At 43.5% G+C, this 16188-nt stretch overlaps 1 protein-coding gene across 1 annotated transcript in view; it reads left to right on the forward strand.

Moving 5' to 3' along the window:
* CCDC25 (coiled-coil domain containing 25) overlaps positions 1-16188 on the forward strand; it is a 110107-nt gene that overhangs the window by 9572 nt on the left and 84347 nt on the right. Inside the window, exons 3-5 of the mRNA XM_078649958.1 lie at positions 760-799; positions 2306-2357; positions 8936-9011. Of these exons, the coding sequence (XP_078506084.1) occupies positions 760-799; positions 2306-2357; positions 8936-9011 (168 nt within the window). The remainder of the gene's footprint in view (positions 1-759; positions 800-2305; positions 2358-8935; positions 9012-16188) is intronic.

The following is a 16188-nucleotide window of genomic DNA, read 5'->3' on the forward strand; positions in this document are numbered from 1 at the left end:
TAAGAACTTTGGCTGCTTGGAGTTGCCAATGGCCAGAAACATGCATGTTATGCGGATTCTGATAGCGGCTCTGGGAACCAGAGTATTACAGAAAGAAACAGTACTTTTTGTCCCGCCATAAATTAAGAAACGTTGCAGGTGACTCAGTCATTACAAAGCAGGGTAATTCTGTTCAATCCGCAAATGTGTCCTCCTAAGGGCACTACCAATAAGTAATCTCCACGTGAAGACCCACCCCCCCTAAAAAAATCCTGATCCAAATTTGGCAGAAAAAAAGAGACATTCTTGAGAGAGGTCTTATATTTGGAGTAGACTCTTGCCATCAAGTTCAGCTGCTAATGTCTCAGAATATTCCAAAAGGGTGTATTTCTTCTCACTGCATGACAAAAGTGTAGTTCATTTATTGTAGCTACAATTCCTTTGCATTCAAACGCCCTCATACTTGTTAGAAATTTACTATTGCATACAAAAGTCCACAGTTTACTGTAAATGATCAATGATGTTTATATCCTAGGCCAAATAGAAAATATGTATTGGAATTGGATTCAGCCAACATCAGTGGTACAAGGGATAGCCACAAAATGCATGCTTCATTAAACGATCCGCTCCTAATAGCTGATCATCCTTCATTGTTTAGGTCTAGTAATGTGCCCTACAATTAAGTACTTTCAATGATTGCAGTAACATCGCCAATTTAGTTGGTTAACGGAACATATTTGGATCCCTTTATTTTTTTAATTCTGTTTTTTATTGTTGCAGATGAAGATCTCATAAAGCATGGCTGGCCAGAAGACATCTGGTGGGTATTGAAATGTAGAAGTGCATGCTGCATTGTAAGGAGAAACTCTTTAGAAACGTTTTGAAACAATTTTTGTGCCTGATAATTTAATTGAATTATTGGGACAAGAAGTCTGATTTGTACTCTTTTTTTTTTTTCTTCTCGTTTTACTCATCGGCTGTCTACACAGACATATTGCTTCCAATATCCACACGGTGGACTTAGTGTACAAGCCTTTCAAGTACTGGTGCTTTTTTTAACCGGCCTTTTTAACCCCTTCCATGCTAATGACGAGCTCAGCTCGTCATGCAGTACACTGCTCGTGTGCTCATGACGAGCTGAGCTCATCATGAACAATGGCAAATCATGAGTAACAGCACTCAGGGGGAATTGCTGTAGCATTGATGAGGTTAAGCCTTGGGTTTGAGACTCTGTCAGTCACATCTTGGCTTAGCCCAGAGCCGTATTTCTCACGTGTCTGAGTGCATCCTTCTGTCGCCTTCAGAGTGCGTCATTCCAATGAATGAGGCTAGCCTTTCCAGTCGATTCCTTGTTAATGAGCAGGCACAGTTGCACAAATGATCATGCTTGTCCTCACATGCGTTAGCACATTAAACCCAAATCAAGTGCTTCTTGGAGGAAAACTTGAAAAATGAATTGTTTGAACCAGTTTGAAAACAGTCTACTCGCTTATCCGGCTCTTGGTTCTTGTGGCCTGCCAAGTTTGAATACATGATTACTGTTAGGGTTTGTCTGAACACAGTCCTTCATCTGGTTACACTCCACCATTTCCCACACTCTAATTTTGTATATATGTTGATGGGATGCCCCGCCCCATCACATGGCAAACACAACAAGCATTGACACTGGTTGTTTTGTTCTGAATTGTTCTTAAGGAGATGCAGTGCTAGACTTGTCACATAGGCCTGTGTCTGTTCTTTGACGGTTGTGCATGTACTGGTACTCCGGCCCTAGGTTAATTGAATGAAACCACAACTATGGAGAGGAGCTGCCTACACAGACTGTCGAACCGGGATGTAGCAGAGTTGATATCAAAATGTTGCTGAAAACGATTAATGAATGTTGCACTTAATAAATACATACCTTATCCCCCCCCTGCCAAGCCAATCGGCGAGGTCATTAAGTGTAGAACTGTGAGCATTACAGTGGTATTTATTATTTGGTTTTGTTTTCTGTTGTTGGGGGGGGGGGAGGGGGATTATTATGAGTCCAGAGCTTTCCTTTAAATGCTAGGAAATAATTTTTGTAAAACGTATGTTTATTGGCATTTGGATAAGTATACAGTATTTGCTGTATAAAAACAGGAGCATCAGAATCATGAAGTACAATATAACATGTCACTTGAAGGCCATGCCGATAAACCCGTCTTGGGCACTGTCATATCAATCTGTGGAAAGTAGACGATCTATAGTGATCAATACAGTTTCAGACAGATCATAGGCTCGGCATGTACTTTAGGAGATAATTTTGAATGCTTTTTACTTCCAACTCTTTTCTTTCCGCCAGGTTCCATGTGGACAAGCTCTCTTCAGCTCACGTCTACCTCAGACTACAGAAGGTACAGTGCGGCTGCTCATTTTATTGCACTATGGCTTTCTTCATAGGATCCTTTCACTGGAGAACTTCTCAGTGAAGAATATAGTTTACCACACTGAATCCACCACCTAATTTAATGAGCACATTGTTTTGGGCACTAGTGACATTCGTTAGTTCTTCAGACATGCATCTTGCTATCCGTGAGGTGTGTGTGGAGTGGAGAGGCAGCACTAATATATTATATATTTATAATTTATTACTGTGTAACCTACTGTATGCACCTGTTCTGCACATTTGTTTTTCCGCACATTTGTACCACTATAGTGCACTAGTGCATTCTCCCATACCCACCTAATCCTTCAACGCAACATGGACTCTATCGGCAAACACACATACAAAATCAACTACCCACCATCACTCACCAAAAAAGCCGCCAAACGCTTTAAACACAACTTCCTTAGGTCACACCCGGAAACGCCCTTTGCTGACACCTACTTCTCACCGGTCAATGGATCCCTGAACACTGATATCATCTTCCACACCACACGCAGAGCACAATGGAGAAAAGCGTTCTTCACCCTACTCACCGTCTCCTCCACCAGAAAATCCGCTCACAGTCTAACTCTCTCCATCACACCATCCCAAGTCTTTCCAGGCAGAGCCACCATCACTATTTACAATAACGGTATTGTCCTATCACAATCGACAGACAGGAACCTGGAACTGCTAGACAACATGTTCCCCACTTTCAAAGAACACCTCTCCAATTCACGGACAAACACTCACATCTCCCCCAGTCCCACCAATCATGACCTCACAGCTACATACTCTTCAATCAGGGACACACCTACCACCCCTGACCTCCCATCCCCTACCCACAACCCCACTATCCCAATTCAGCACTCAATCACAGACACAGATCGCTCCCCCTCATACACTGCTCTCTCCCCCGCCCCTTCTACCAACTCGCGGACCTCCACACATATTTTCAACACTCCTATCACACATACAGCGGGCATTAACACCCCGCTCGCCGCTGACAGCACAGCTCCCACCCATAACACACCTAACGTAGTCCAGCACCAGAATAACACGCACTCCGACAATTCCCCCCATTTATCCCCCCCCATTCTCATTCCTCATTACCCTCCAACCAACTTCGCAGAACATACCCACTCTCTTAATTTAACTCCCCCCCCCCCCTCAACAGGACCATCTCCAATCCCACTTCCCCTCCTTCTCTCAGCCCCCATTACCCACCCTAAACCCCCACCACGGCTATCAGTCTCCCAGCCTACACCTTGACCCCCCCCCGCCTACCACCAATGCCCTCACCCATAACACCAACCTCCTCCCTACCTCATCCACACCCCTACCGCCCAAAACCTCTCGCCACCCTAACTCCATCCCTCATACCAACACAACGCAGACCTGCTCAAACACCAGCCCTCTCTCCCACCTGCACACAAATTCCCTGGTCAGCCATTCACCCTTGACTGTCACCCCCACCCCCACCACCTACCCTTCGATGGAATACATCACGGCCACCCTCACTCAGATCAAAGAAGACATACACGCCATCAAAGAACTACTCTCCACACACCCCATACACCCCCCACCCACCTCCCCTCCCAACTTGTCCCCTACTCCGCCGGCGGACTCCCACCCTCATCACGCCCCACACCAGGCGTCAATCCCTGCTCATAGGCACAGCAACTGCCCTCGTCCCCCGCATCGCCCCGCAACCCCTCACACATCTTCACATCCCCGCCCAACTTGTCCCCCACCCCTCCGACTAACTCTCGCACTCAGCTATCCCACCCCAATCCGACCTCAATCCCAGTTCTTAATCGCAACAACCGCCCTCGCCGCACCCACAACTCCTTCTTCTGACCTCGACACACTTACCCTTCTCCACTCCTATGACCCAGCCCCCGAAATCCACTCAACCACACCACACCGCAACATTCCCACGATACACCCAAATCCCCTTAGACCACCCACACTAAACAGCAGATTCTCCATCCCCAATAACCTTAGAAAAATCCCTCTCTCCCTAGAACCATCTAACACCCTCTACACACCCCGTCTCAAATGCACTCTTCTCAACTGCAGATCGGCCACGAAACATTCCGCCGCCATTGATGAACTCCTCTTATCGCAAGACCTTGACCTAATCATCCTGACTGAAACGTGGCTAACTGAATCTTCGACACCCATAAGGGACATTCTGGTTCCTCCCAACTATCACATTATCAGGCTCGACAGAACAGGCCAAATAGGTGGTGGAATCGCATGCATCTACAGGAACAACCTCTCTGTTCAGAAAGTCAATTCCACATCCCTACCATCCCGGGAATACATCTGCCTCGACATTATTAGTGAGGGCAAACCGATATGCTCTCTTCACAGCATTTACCACCCACCCAGGGACAATCTCACCTTTTCCCAACAAATCATGGATATGATCTCAACCAATTCCGGACGGCAGCTCACCCAAATATACCTTGGTGACTTCAACCTCCACTGGAATGACCGCAACGACGCGGTGGTAAATAGTCTTAAAAATTTCCTCGATGCCCTTAACCTCACCCAAATATGCAACAGCCCGACCCACGAGAAAGGTTCTACCCTCGACCTGATCATCTCCAAAGAGGAATCTATCCAACTCGAATCCATCCAACCCTGTGACTGGTCAGATCATTATATTATCACATTCTTTATCAATGAAAAAGTCAGTCAACCCGACTCAACTCTCCAAGCCCAAAGTCTGGAAAAGAGACTTGAAAAAACTCAAACCAGGCTCTTTGCCCCCTAACAGTTGCAATCTCCTACTCCCACCTACAGGCGCCACGGACGTCCAAACTCTGACTGACCACTATATCAATGCTATGACCTCTATAATTAATGAGGTTGCACCTATGCAGCTAAAAAGAGTCTCTACTAAAATCTCCAAACCATGGTACGACGGGAGTCTCAACGAGGATAGACGAGACATGCGAATGGCAGAACGGACCTGGAGATCAGCCCCCGCCGCAATGCACCTAAAAGATCTGAAGAAAAAGAGAAACGCCTACTTCAGGAAAATAAAACGCTCAAAATCGGACTTCTTCAGCCTCCAACTCGACCAAGCAAAAAACCGCCCGAGAAAACTGTTTGAGCTAATCAAGTCACAATCCAAGGAGCAACCACAACCACTCAACACTGGGCGCGAGGCACCCTCCTGTGAAGACTTCGCTGCTTTCTTTATCCAAAAAACCGACAAAATAAAAAGCGATCTCCTCATTGACGCAAGCCTCTACTCCAAACCCCAATGCCTAGCACCCACTGAACCAAAAAACAATGCTACATGGTCAACCTTCGGCATATACTCGGAAGAAGAAATTGGCAAACTGCTCAGCACCCTGAAACCATCCAATCACCTCACGGACCCCCTCCCTGCCTCCGCAGTAAAAGACTTTACACCTTTTCTTCTCCCTCTCTGGACTAAAATTATCAACAGCTCTCTCCAACAAGGTAGCATACCTGATTCCCTCAAAGTTGGTCAGGTCACACCTCTACTAAAGAAACCTACAGCCGACCCCTCTGATCTCAACAATTACCGTCCCATCACCAATATCCCCACTCTCGCCAAACTGCTGGAAAAATGCGCACAACTACAATTGTCTAAACACATTGAGCAATTCGATCTCCTCAACCCTCACCAGTCAGGCTTCCGAGCAGGACACAGCACAGAAACTGCTATGACTCACATAATTGACGACGCACTTCAAATTCTAGACCAAAACGACACCTGCCTCCTCATCCTTCTTGATCTCTCCTCAGCATTCGACACCGTTAAACATGAGAATCTACTAGAACTACTAAACACAAGAATGGGCTTATCTGGAACTGTCCTCAAGTGGTTCACTTCCTTTCTTCACAACAGGTCGCAGAAATTCAAGAGCAACAACCTGATGTCCTCGCCAATACCTGTAACGCTAGGCGTCCCCCAAGGATCCTCTCTATCCCCAACTCTGTTCAACCTAGTCATGGAACCTCTCACCACCTTGCTACAAGCATCCAATGTACACTTTCACATGTACGCTGATGACACCCAACTTTACCTCAAATTACAATCACCCAATGACATCCTGCTCCTGAACTCAACGATCAGATGCACCCAATCCTGGCTTGCCGATAATCACCTCAAACTCAATGCCCTGAAAACAGAGTTCCTTCTGATCTCACCTCCAGCGAAGATATCCACCACTCAACATTGGCTTAAACTCCTAACCGCACTCAATGTCCAACCCACCATCGTGGACTCAGCAAAATCTTTAGGCATAACACTCGACACTAATCTCAACATGCAGCAACATATCAGCAAGGCAACAAAGGGAGCGAACTTCCAGATCAATATTCTGAGGAAACTTAAACCCTACCTCCCAGCCTTGAGTGAGTATAGCGCTATTCAATGCCTCCTGTATAACCTCCAGTAAGGTACTGCCCAGTTGTGGCACAAAGAGCTTCAAATACTCACTTAGAAAGCCATTGGGTCCAGGGGGGGCCCGTGTGCAACTGGGCCAAGGCGAACGCCAGCTCCTGTACCGTCATTTTTTCTTCTAATTGCGAATGGGCATTGGCTGATAGGGTACACAGCGGTACATCCCTAAAAAAATTCCTGTACCAGGTCTGCACTGATATGATCATTTGTGGCGTATAGTTCCCTATAATATTCTGCAAAGCTCTGGGTGACATCCGCAGGCCTCGACACTAAACCCAGCGAGGGTTCCACGCCATCCATGTCACAGCCTAGCTGCTTGACACAATCTATGTAGCATATGACTAGATTTGTCCCCCCATTGAAATATTCGTTGCTGCGTGTCCTGCCATGACGTCCTCGCCTCATTTAAGAGATGCTGCTGGTATAGCTGTTGGGTCAGGCTATGCTGCAATCTCGCCGCCTTATTTCCTGGTCCACGACAGTCCCCCTCTAATTTCTTGATCTGTGCTTCAAGGTCCACCTGCTTCTGTGCCCTCCACTTGCGATCCCCAGCGCAGAAGCTGATGTCAATCCCTCTAACTGTTGTCTTAAGTGCCTCCCACAGTACCACCTTCAAAGAGGCCCCGAGCGAGTTAAATGTAAGCTATTTGGCAATAGCCTCTTGTAGAGTCATCCTATATGTCGGGTTCTGAAGCTGCCTTGGCGGCATCCACCATCAAAACTAGGATGAGTGGTGCCAGTATGAAGCTCAAGTGACACGGGGGTGTGACCCAAGAACCCCAGCGGGTGGATGTGGGGCGATGACACCCTGTGGAGATAAGTGGCGGGGATAAAAAGGCAGTCTAGTTGGGAGAAAGATCCGTGGACCGACTAATAGTACATATAGACGTGTCTGCCCAGCCTAAGGTTATCCTTGATATTAATAGCAGTGGTGAAATGGGAATCTTCTTTTTTGGATATTTAAACATTTACTTAATTTGTGATCATACAAAAGACCCAGCTTACTTTGGTGCCATGAAGGCACACTAAGTAAATGCATGAGGCTGACGCGAAGCCTCCATAACGAAAGGATGATGTTCTCACTGTGCCCTTGTTTTTGTTTTCCCTTCAACTTTTTGTCCTAAGCAAATAGTTTTGTACTTGATCATAGATATTCTTCATAGGTGATTTGGCGAAGGGCATTTAATCAGTTAATTACATAGTTAAACATGTACTTATTTTCGTAGAATACAAATGTACTTCGCTTAATATTATGTGATTAACTTTCAGGGAATGTTATGCCAGATTTGATAGAGACAAGAATCTGAAGCAATCTAGAGCTTGGAGGAAACTGAATAAGTGGGGGAAGGTAGAACAGGTTAATGAAATGGAAGAGTTGGACACATGCAGTAGCTTGGGGAGTGGAGATGTGGACATAGAACAGCCTAGGAAAGTAGGATACAAGCACTACAAAGAACAGTGGAAACCTGTTGGCAGTTGTGCTTTAGACCTAGATGCTAACCATTCAAAAGGATACTAATGAGGGTCACGGTGGGACAGGTTTTTTTTTTTAATCTTAGATCGAAACCAGAGGAAGCTTCTGCTGTTAAGCCACCCTAATGTTTGCCTGCTTAAGTCATTGGCTTGGTTTGCTGTGAGTTTTTGCTTCTGCCTAAAAAGTAGACCATGTCAGTGCCAGGGCTGATGAGCAATCTCTGGTTTCATTTCATGTTTGTTTTACGAGTGCCTATTTTCTGCTTCTTTTTTGCAAACATAGGTATGATATTTTTATTTATTTATTGTTTTTTCACTTTGCATGCCTAATAGATATGTTTCTAAAACAAAAATATTGCCCGCTATACAAGGCCAGTGTACTGGACTGTCCTAATATCCTATTGTCTGTCCGTACTAATTTATCAGGGAATGCCATATAAATGAGTGGAAGAAGTGAAAAGTTGCATTAATTATTTGTAATATTACTGACGAGTCATCATATACACCTAGCTCTGGGCCTTGTTTCACCTGCCCCTACTTAATTAATTCTAGAGACTGGAGAAGATTTTACTGCTCATTTTTAGCAGTCCGCACTAAATATCTAGGCTGGCATCAAACGTTGCACTTGTTATTCATTTTAGGGTCAGACGATAGAAGACATCCCCAAGGAGGTGCTTATAGACTGTGCACAGCTTGTGAAAGCCAACAGCATTCAAGGTAATAGTGGGTGTGTATGTCGTATTGAATAAAATACCTATTACGGAATGTTTCTGATGTGCTTTATCTTTTTAAACAAAATCTGAAATGTGGGGTAAATGTACAGGAATTTATATAGCGCAAATCACCGAACGGTTTCTAAGCGCTTGCATAGGGAACCCGTCCTGGTATTCCCCTGTGAGATAACCCCGGCAGGGTATCCGCAAGGTGAAAGCCAGGCATCCCACCGCGAGGGGCCGTTGTGGAGATTAAGCAAGCTATTGCCCAGAGTCGCAGAGTGTGAACCCATGAATCGAGTAGGCACCGGAGCGAGAATTGTCGAGTCCATGGACATTTTAGGACTCAAGACCCTGCCGAGTCGGGAATTGAACCCTGGTCCCAGGCTGACCTCTGCTTCCAGTTCTCCCTCCTCTAACCAGTGAGCCACACTTCTCCAAGGGGTGGATCTATTGCCTGTGTTTCATAATGTTTTACATTGAAATTGAATGGTCTACATATAGAAAGTTTACAGTCCTTTCTAAGGTGAGAGATTTTCTGGGTAGCAAGAATTAAACTCAAGAAAGACAACAGTTTAAAAGTAGGAGTACCCGGTGTAAGCACATGTGGGCTGTGGGCTTTAGCCTTGAGGCGTTTTTTAGATTTTGCCCTCACATCGCTTCCACTGTGCTTGTGAAATCTAGTGAATTTAATATAAATCTTAAAAAGGGCTTACATCCTGCTCTTACTTTTCATTTGTTCCTGTGCTTGCCTCTTACTTTCCCTCTTTTTATTTCCCGTTGTTCTTGTTGTGTTTTTTTAAGCAGTGTCCTGTGCCCAAGCACTCCTTTTTATCCGCAGAACGTATTTTTTAGCTTTCCGAACGCCCTCTGCCAATGGCTTCCTATCATATCCTTATCTTGTGTGTATTTCTCTTTGCTGGTATCACTTTTCCACACGTACTCATAGAGAGTGCATGTGACTGCAGTTCCTCTGCAGTGTTTCCCCCAACCCCTTGTGTGTTGTTTAATCATGCCCCCTCCCTTATCTTTCATTAATCATTGCCCCCACTCCCATGTGCTTCTTTAATCGCGGTTCCCCCGCCCATCTACCTTGTGGTTGTTTCATCTCGCCACCCCTGCCCTCTTCGTGCGCTGCATGTTTTCGTCCCAACACCCCTCCTCCCTTGTGTGTTGTGAGCCCAGCCAGAAAGCTTTAGCTCTTTCAGCTTCCGAGAGTACTATATTTAAAAACTCAAAATCCGTACATTTACTCCAAATTTGGGAATAATTAAAAGGGAGTAAATTACCATTTTTTGGCACTCTACGTGCAGTCATACTTTGCACTTGGGTGGCTTGTTCCAGCTAATGAGCAGACTTCAGGCACCAGTGGGTAGGAGAGTGTTCATTTTCCTGTTAGCTTGTGGCTCGCCTTCCACCTCCGGCTGTGGCCACGGCAAATCTCAAGCGATTTCAAAAAGCCTTGAGATATTATTCATTCAATATAAACCGGTCTTCTCGAAATAGTTAGTGTTCAGTTTAATTTTGTAATTTCTTTTGCCCGTCAGCTATAAATGTCGATCACAGATGGTGCCATATAAGTATCGAAAACAAGTCGAAGCACATGCAGCCCATTTAATATGGCATTTAGTGCGGGCCCCATAGCCGAAGACAGATTTTTGGATGTGTCAAACACACAACAACTTGCCATCTTAGAAGGGGTGTCAAAAGTGGCCTGTTTACTAAGTTTGCTGTCATCTTAAATTAAAGTTATGAGCCGGAATGGGGCCTACTGATTACTCCACGTGCCCCCCAGCAAGAATACGTCAAAAAAGAGGTGTGTCAGCAATTAAAAAATAAGTACAACTGAACCTTGCTGTTTGTCAGCACGGCAAAACTGTACAAATCCACCTGTATCGCACCGCAGTTTAAGCCCCTCTTATTGCTGGTGACAAAGTGTTTAGCACCTAGAGATGCTCACTCTTTGCAGCACAATGTAAACGTTCTATGTACTTACTTTTGACCAGTGACTGCCGTGCATAATAGTAGATTTCTAAATCAAATAACTGCGAATAATCATATTGCATCAATATTATTGAGAACTACATGCTTTAACTTTGGCAGGTCATGTGGTGCTTGCCACACAAAAATGTGCAATGGAATTATCTTTATTCAAATATGGGTTTTAACAAACTTTTAAAACTTGTCAAGGATAATATAATGAACATAATAACTTTTAAACCCCCTGAAAATACTTTTCATTAAAAAGTACGCCAAGCCCATGTAGCCAGTTTGGCTTAATAGCTTTACATTTTCTAAATCCGCTGCAGAGCCACTCAATATGTATTGATGTTGAATTCTCCATTTTCTCTGCTCGGCTACTCTAAACTTGCTTTTAACTTTTTTTTCTCTGAGCCTAATCCATTATTGTTAGTTTTTAATTTGCATGTATTTTGTGATAGCTTTAGAGGGCGATCGCACTCGTTATGGATGCTAGAGTACAAAACGAGACATGGCTGAGTTAGAACACATTTCTCTAAAAGTCACAGGAAGGTAAGAATGTGGGACAGCAAAGTGAGTTTTGTAACTTTTGCAGTTGCACACAATCAAGCTTTTAGGTTTTGCCTGCACAGCACTTGCACTGTGCATGAAAAATGTATTGTATTTAATAGAAATATTAGAATTCCAGAGGGATTTCAGGGAATTATTTTGGCCAGATAAGTGGCCCAACCCGGCCCTATTCTCAACTGCACCAGTGGGGGAAACGCTTGCAGAATGAGTTAAACATCAACGTGATAAAAGCCGAGAACTAAAAGCATAAAGCAGTGCGCCTTATATCCCTGCATCACCCGCTGCATGTTTGGGAAATGAGTTTAACATGTTGAGTAATTCTGCTTTAAAACACAGAGACTTCACATTTACCAGATGAGTGATGATGCAAATTACCTTTGACCGAGATGCTTTGTAATTCTCTAGCTGTTTTCTTTTTTATTCACTAGGATGCAGTTTATGATATCGCATAACTTTCCTATGTGAACTCATTTACACAAGAATGGGTGAAAGCATCCGTTAGCATCTGTGAGTGAAAATTAGGTAACTTTACGCCGAAAGCAGGAATGATGACTTCACTTTATGAAATATTTGACTGTCATGGCGGTAATGCAAGAAATCCATAGCCATCCCAATGTCATGTGTAGAACTTTCAGTTAGTCATGTGGTTGGAGTGGCATTTTAGAGCTGGTCATTTATGGGTTAGATAGTCTACTGGCTCCAGCTGGTATGTTTCTGTTAAATACAAATTCTCCTCTGTTTCCAACTGAGCATATCTAAAATCCCACGTTCCACAAATGGTTTCTATAGGAACTATTCGTAACTGATCAAATGGAATTTCCACCAGGGCAAGTCAATTAAAGGCTATTGAGAGCTAAGTGTTCTAGGCATGTGAGCTACAGATCACATGCTATGCATAGATCGCCATCTGATGTTGGGCCTGGAAATTTGCACTTTGTTTTTGTTTGAAGAAGTCTTTCCAGTCAAGAGGTAGGTAACTCTCCCTTTCGGTTATAGTACGCATGGGCATCGGCTCCATTGTTAGATAGTTTTTTCCGAACTCGGGTTCGGACATGAATTGCTGTGCTCCGGTTTGAAACAGGTCTCGGGTTCCCCTCGGTGCACAATCCACTACCCTCAACAGTATTGTTTCTTGATCGCGTATTCCTCCCTTTGAGTATTACATCTATTCCACAACTTCGATCAGAAAACCTTGTGCGGGGCCCATGGGCCTAGCCGCGTCGACCTAATTCGCTGTAGATGGAACGGACTCCATTCCAATTCTGCCCCAGGTCCCATTCAAAGTACCCCTGCACCAATCTACACGACGTGTGCAATTTGTGTTTAACGCCTGAACACAACAAAAACAACTACAAACCCTGCTGATCCTTCAAATTGAAAAAGACGCTCTGTGACCATCGGCTCGACTTCACGAGATGTATGAACAGAAGAACTCCACTCCAGACCAGTTTGGTGAAGATGTCGACCAGGGGATCATCGAAGCACATGGAGCTGAGGCAGAGAAGGAACAACAAACGAGCGGAACGAGAGTAAAGATACTCCTCAGCCTCAAAAAGTTCCCTTTTAAAAGGCTCCTGTCCCTCGTCTGCCTTCGGGCTAACGTCGGCACAGAGATAAAGTTCCCAATGCCCCGCCTTCGGGCTCGGCACTGAAACAACTAGTTAAGCCTTTGGGCTCGGGTCCGAGTCGACCTTCTTCCGGGCCCGAACACAAGACGTAAGCGCCGAAACATAAGCCAACTGATCCCTCCAAAACTTTGGCACCGAAACACACTTCGGAACTGAAATCATCGGAGCCAAAATCCTCTGCACCAAAATCCTTGGCTCCGAAAACATCAAAACCGAAATCTTCGATGTTGAAAATTATGGCTCCAAAGGAAAAGTTAGCTTGGATGTTCCACCTGCTAACATGGACCCCAAACAAAAACAACTGGTTATTAATCCAAAAACAGGACACCTTTCTGCAAAATTGCCACATAAAATTTATGGGAAAGGGTTTGGGAGATGGTAGAGGAAAACCACACACCAAGATACTTAATTTTAGATGGGCACCATTTAAAGTTAGTTTTGGAAAACATGAATTGGTAGCATATTGCAATTAAAGGTAAAGATGGGGCTAAATTATAACTTGATGTTTTAGAGTAAAAGTCAATTTCCTGCAGAAGGGAAGGTTAAGAAATTAAAGGTTTAGAGCGGTAGATCAATATATCATCTGCCTAAGCATATAATTTAGTTTCATGAAAATTGTGGTGGAAAGCAGTTATCGAGGGATTCTGACGAATACATTCAAGAAGGGGTTCAAGACATTGAAGGAATAAGATAGGAGAAAGGGGACAACCTTGCCTTGTTCCTCTATGTAGGTTAAAATAAGGGGATAAGGAACCCTTAACAGGTACACATGCACGAGGATCAAAATACTATAATTTTATGAATGAAATCTATTTGGGGCCGAATCCAAACCACTGAAGAGTTTTAGATATGAATTGCCAATGTATGCGATTAAAGGCTTTTTCAGCATCAAGGGACAGTGCAGCTAAAGGTTCAGGATAATTTTCCCCTAAAGTGAGAATGTTAGAAAACATTTTAGCGTTATCTGAGGAAAGTCTACCTTTGATAAAGCCAGACTGATCAGGTTTAATGAGTAGGGGAATGACCCCTTCCAGCCTAGAGGCAGGAATTCTTGTGAAAATGTTGCAATCATAATTTGGTGGTAATTATGATAAAGGGAGAGACCTTTATCAGGTTTATGGAGGATAACAATAAGAGCATCAAGAAAGGAACCTTCAGGCTTAGAATATAATAAAAAAGGAGGTAAAGAGCTCAAGTAAATGTGGAGCAAAAATTTACGAAAACGTGGATATAAGTTCAATGAAGAAGCCGTCGGGGCCAGGAGTTTTAGCTCTTTTTAAGGATTTAATTGTATCTGTGATCTCCTGAAGAGTTCTCTTTATCCAGGAGGTTAATGGCATCCGGAATAGGGCATAGAGAAGGGAGACCATCAAAGAATGACTCGATATCTAGAACGGCGGGATGTGTGTCTTTCATATATAATGAATGGTAATAAGTCTGAAATGCCTCAATGATGTCTGAATCAGAGTGTGGTAGGGTATTGGTAAGAGAATTCCAAATGGGGACACTGGTCTTCTTTTCTGATTTTGATTTTTTAATAATTAGCCAACATTTTACCCGCTTTGTATTGTCCCCATGTTAATTAGATTTTATTTTAAGTAGAATGTTACAGGTGTCAATTGTAGCAAATTTATTTAAGTCAGATTTAGAAGTATAGTAAGCGTGTTGAAGGGTTTTAATATGACTGAGGAAGGAGAGGTACTGAGAGTTCAATAACTTTTCTTTTAGCAGTGTATGAGATGGTAAAAGCTCTGAACGAGGCTTTGAAGGCATCCCGTGTTTTATGTACCGAAGTGTCACTTCATTTGTTGAATTGAAAAAATTATTGTATAAAGTAGCATTTAAAATATAAGTCTGGTCGAATAATAGGGAGTTATTAAATCTCCATCTAGCCTGTTTGGACGTAGCAAGGGAGAAATCGAGCGAGACTGGGGCGTGGTCAGAAATAAAAATAGAGTTAATCTCAGAGGATTGGAGCGAGGGAAGTAAAGGTTTTGAAATTAACACATAATCAATACGGGACATAGTGTGGTGAGCATTCGAATAGAACATAAATTCATACTTATCCGGATTACTAGACCTCCAAGCATCATAGAGTGGACGAGAGGCAATAGCAGATTGGAACATTTTATGAGATTTATCTATCAGAAAAGGGGTCAAGCCAATTATTAAAATCTCCTGCAACAATAATATTGGGTTAGAGTTTGAAGATAATTTTAGTTTGATATTGTGCCAAACATCCGGGTCTGATTTAACCGGCCCATAGATATTAAAGAAGGTGACAAGTTTATTATAAATCATGGCGTGAAGTATCACCCATCATCCACTCATAGCATTTTAAGTTGATATAGTTTGCATTTTCAAAGATTTATGAACGAGGATGGCAACACCACCTTTACGATTGGCAGCAGGGGAATAAACAACCTGGCCCAACCATTGACGCTTACGTTTGTGAGATTCAACATCATTACAGTGGGTTTGCTGCAAAAAAGTAATCTAACAATCAAGCTTTGATAAGTGTGAAAGTATCTTTTGATGCTTAACGGGGTGACCCAGACCACAAAAGTTCCACGTTACAACATTGAACATATCAATTTTTTAAGAGACGTGGGATAATCCCAATGATGAAGAACTGCAAAAACAATGAACACAAAAGACGTTGGTCATAATAGTCAGGCAACATGATAAAATTAATAAGAACATGCGGAAACGAATAAAATAAATAATCAAGCAAATATAAAGAGGGGGGAGAGGAAAGAAATGAAGAAGGGGGAGTGAAAAAGAGGATACAGGAAGAAAGAATAGTAGAAGAACGGAAGAGTAAGGACAGATAAAGGACAGAAAGCCAGATCTGTAATGTGAAGAGGAAGAAACAAGTTTCGGGCATGTCAGCACTCAAGGACAAGAGCAACAACGGAGAGAGATGGAACTGAAGAAGTTGAGAAAAATATAGAGAATAATATAATGTAGGATATAGAGAAAGTAAGATAATATACGATAAGA

Source organism: Lissotriton helveticus, chromosome 6, assembly GCF_964261635.1.
Source record: "Lissotriton helveticus chromosome 6, aLisHel1.1, whole genome shotgun sequence".
In the NCBI taxonomy this organism is placed as follows: Eukaryota; Metazoa; Chordata; class Amphibia; order Caudata; family Salamandridae; genus Lissotriton; species Lissotriton helveticus.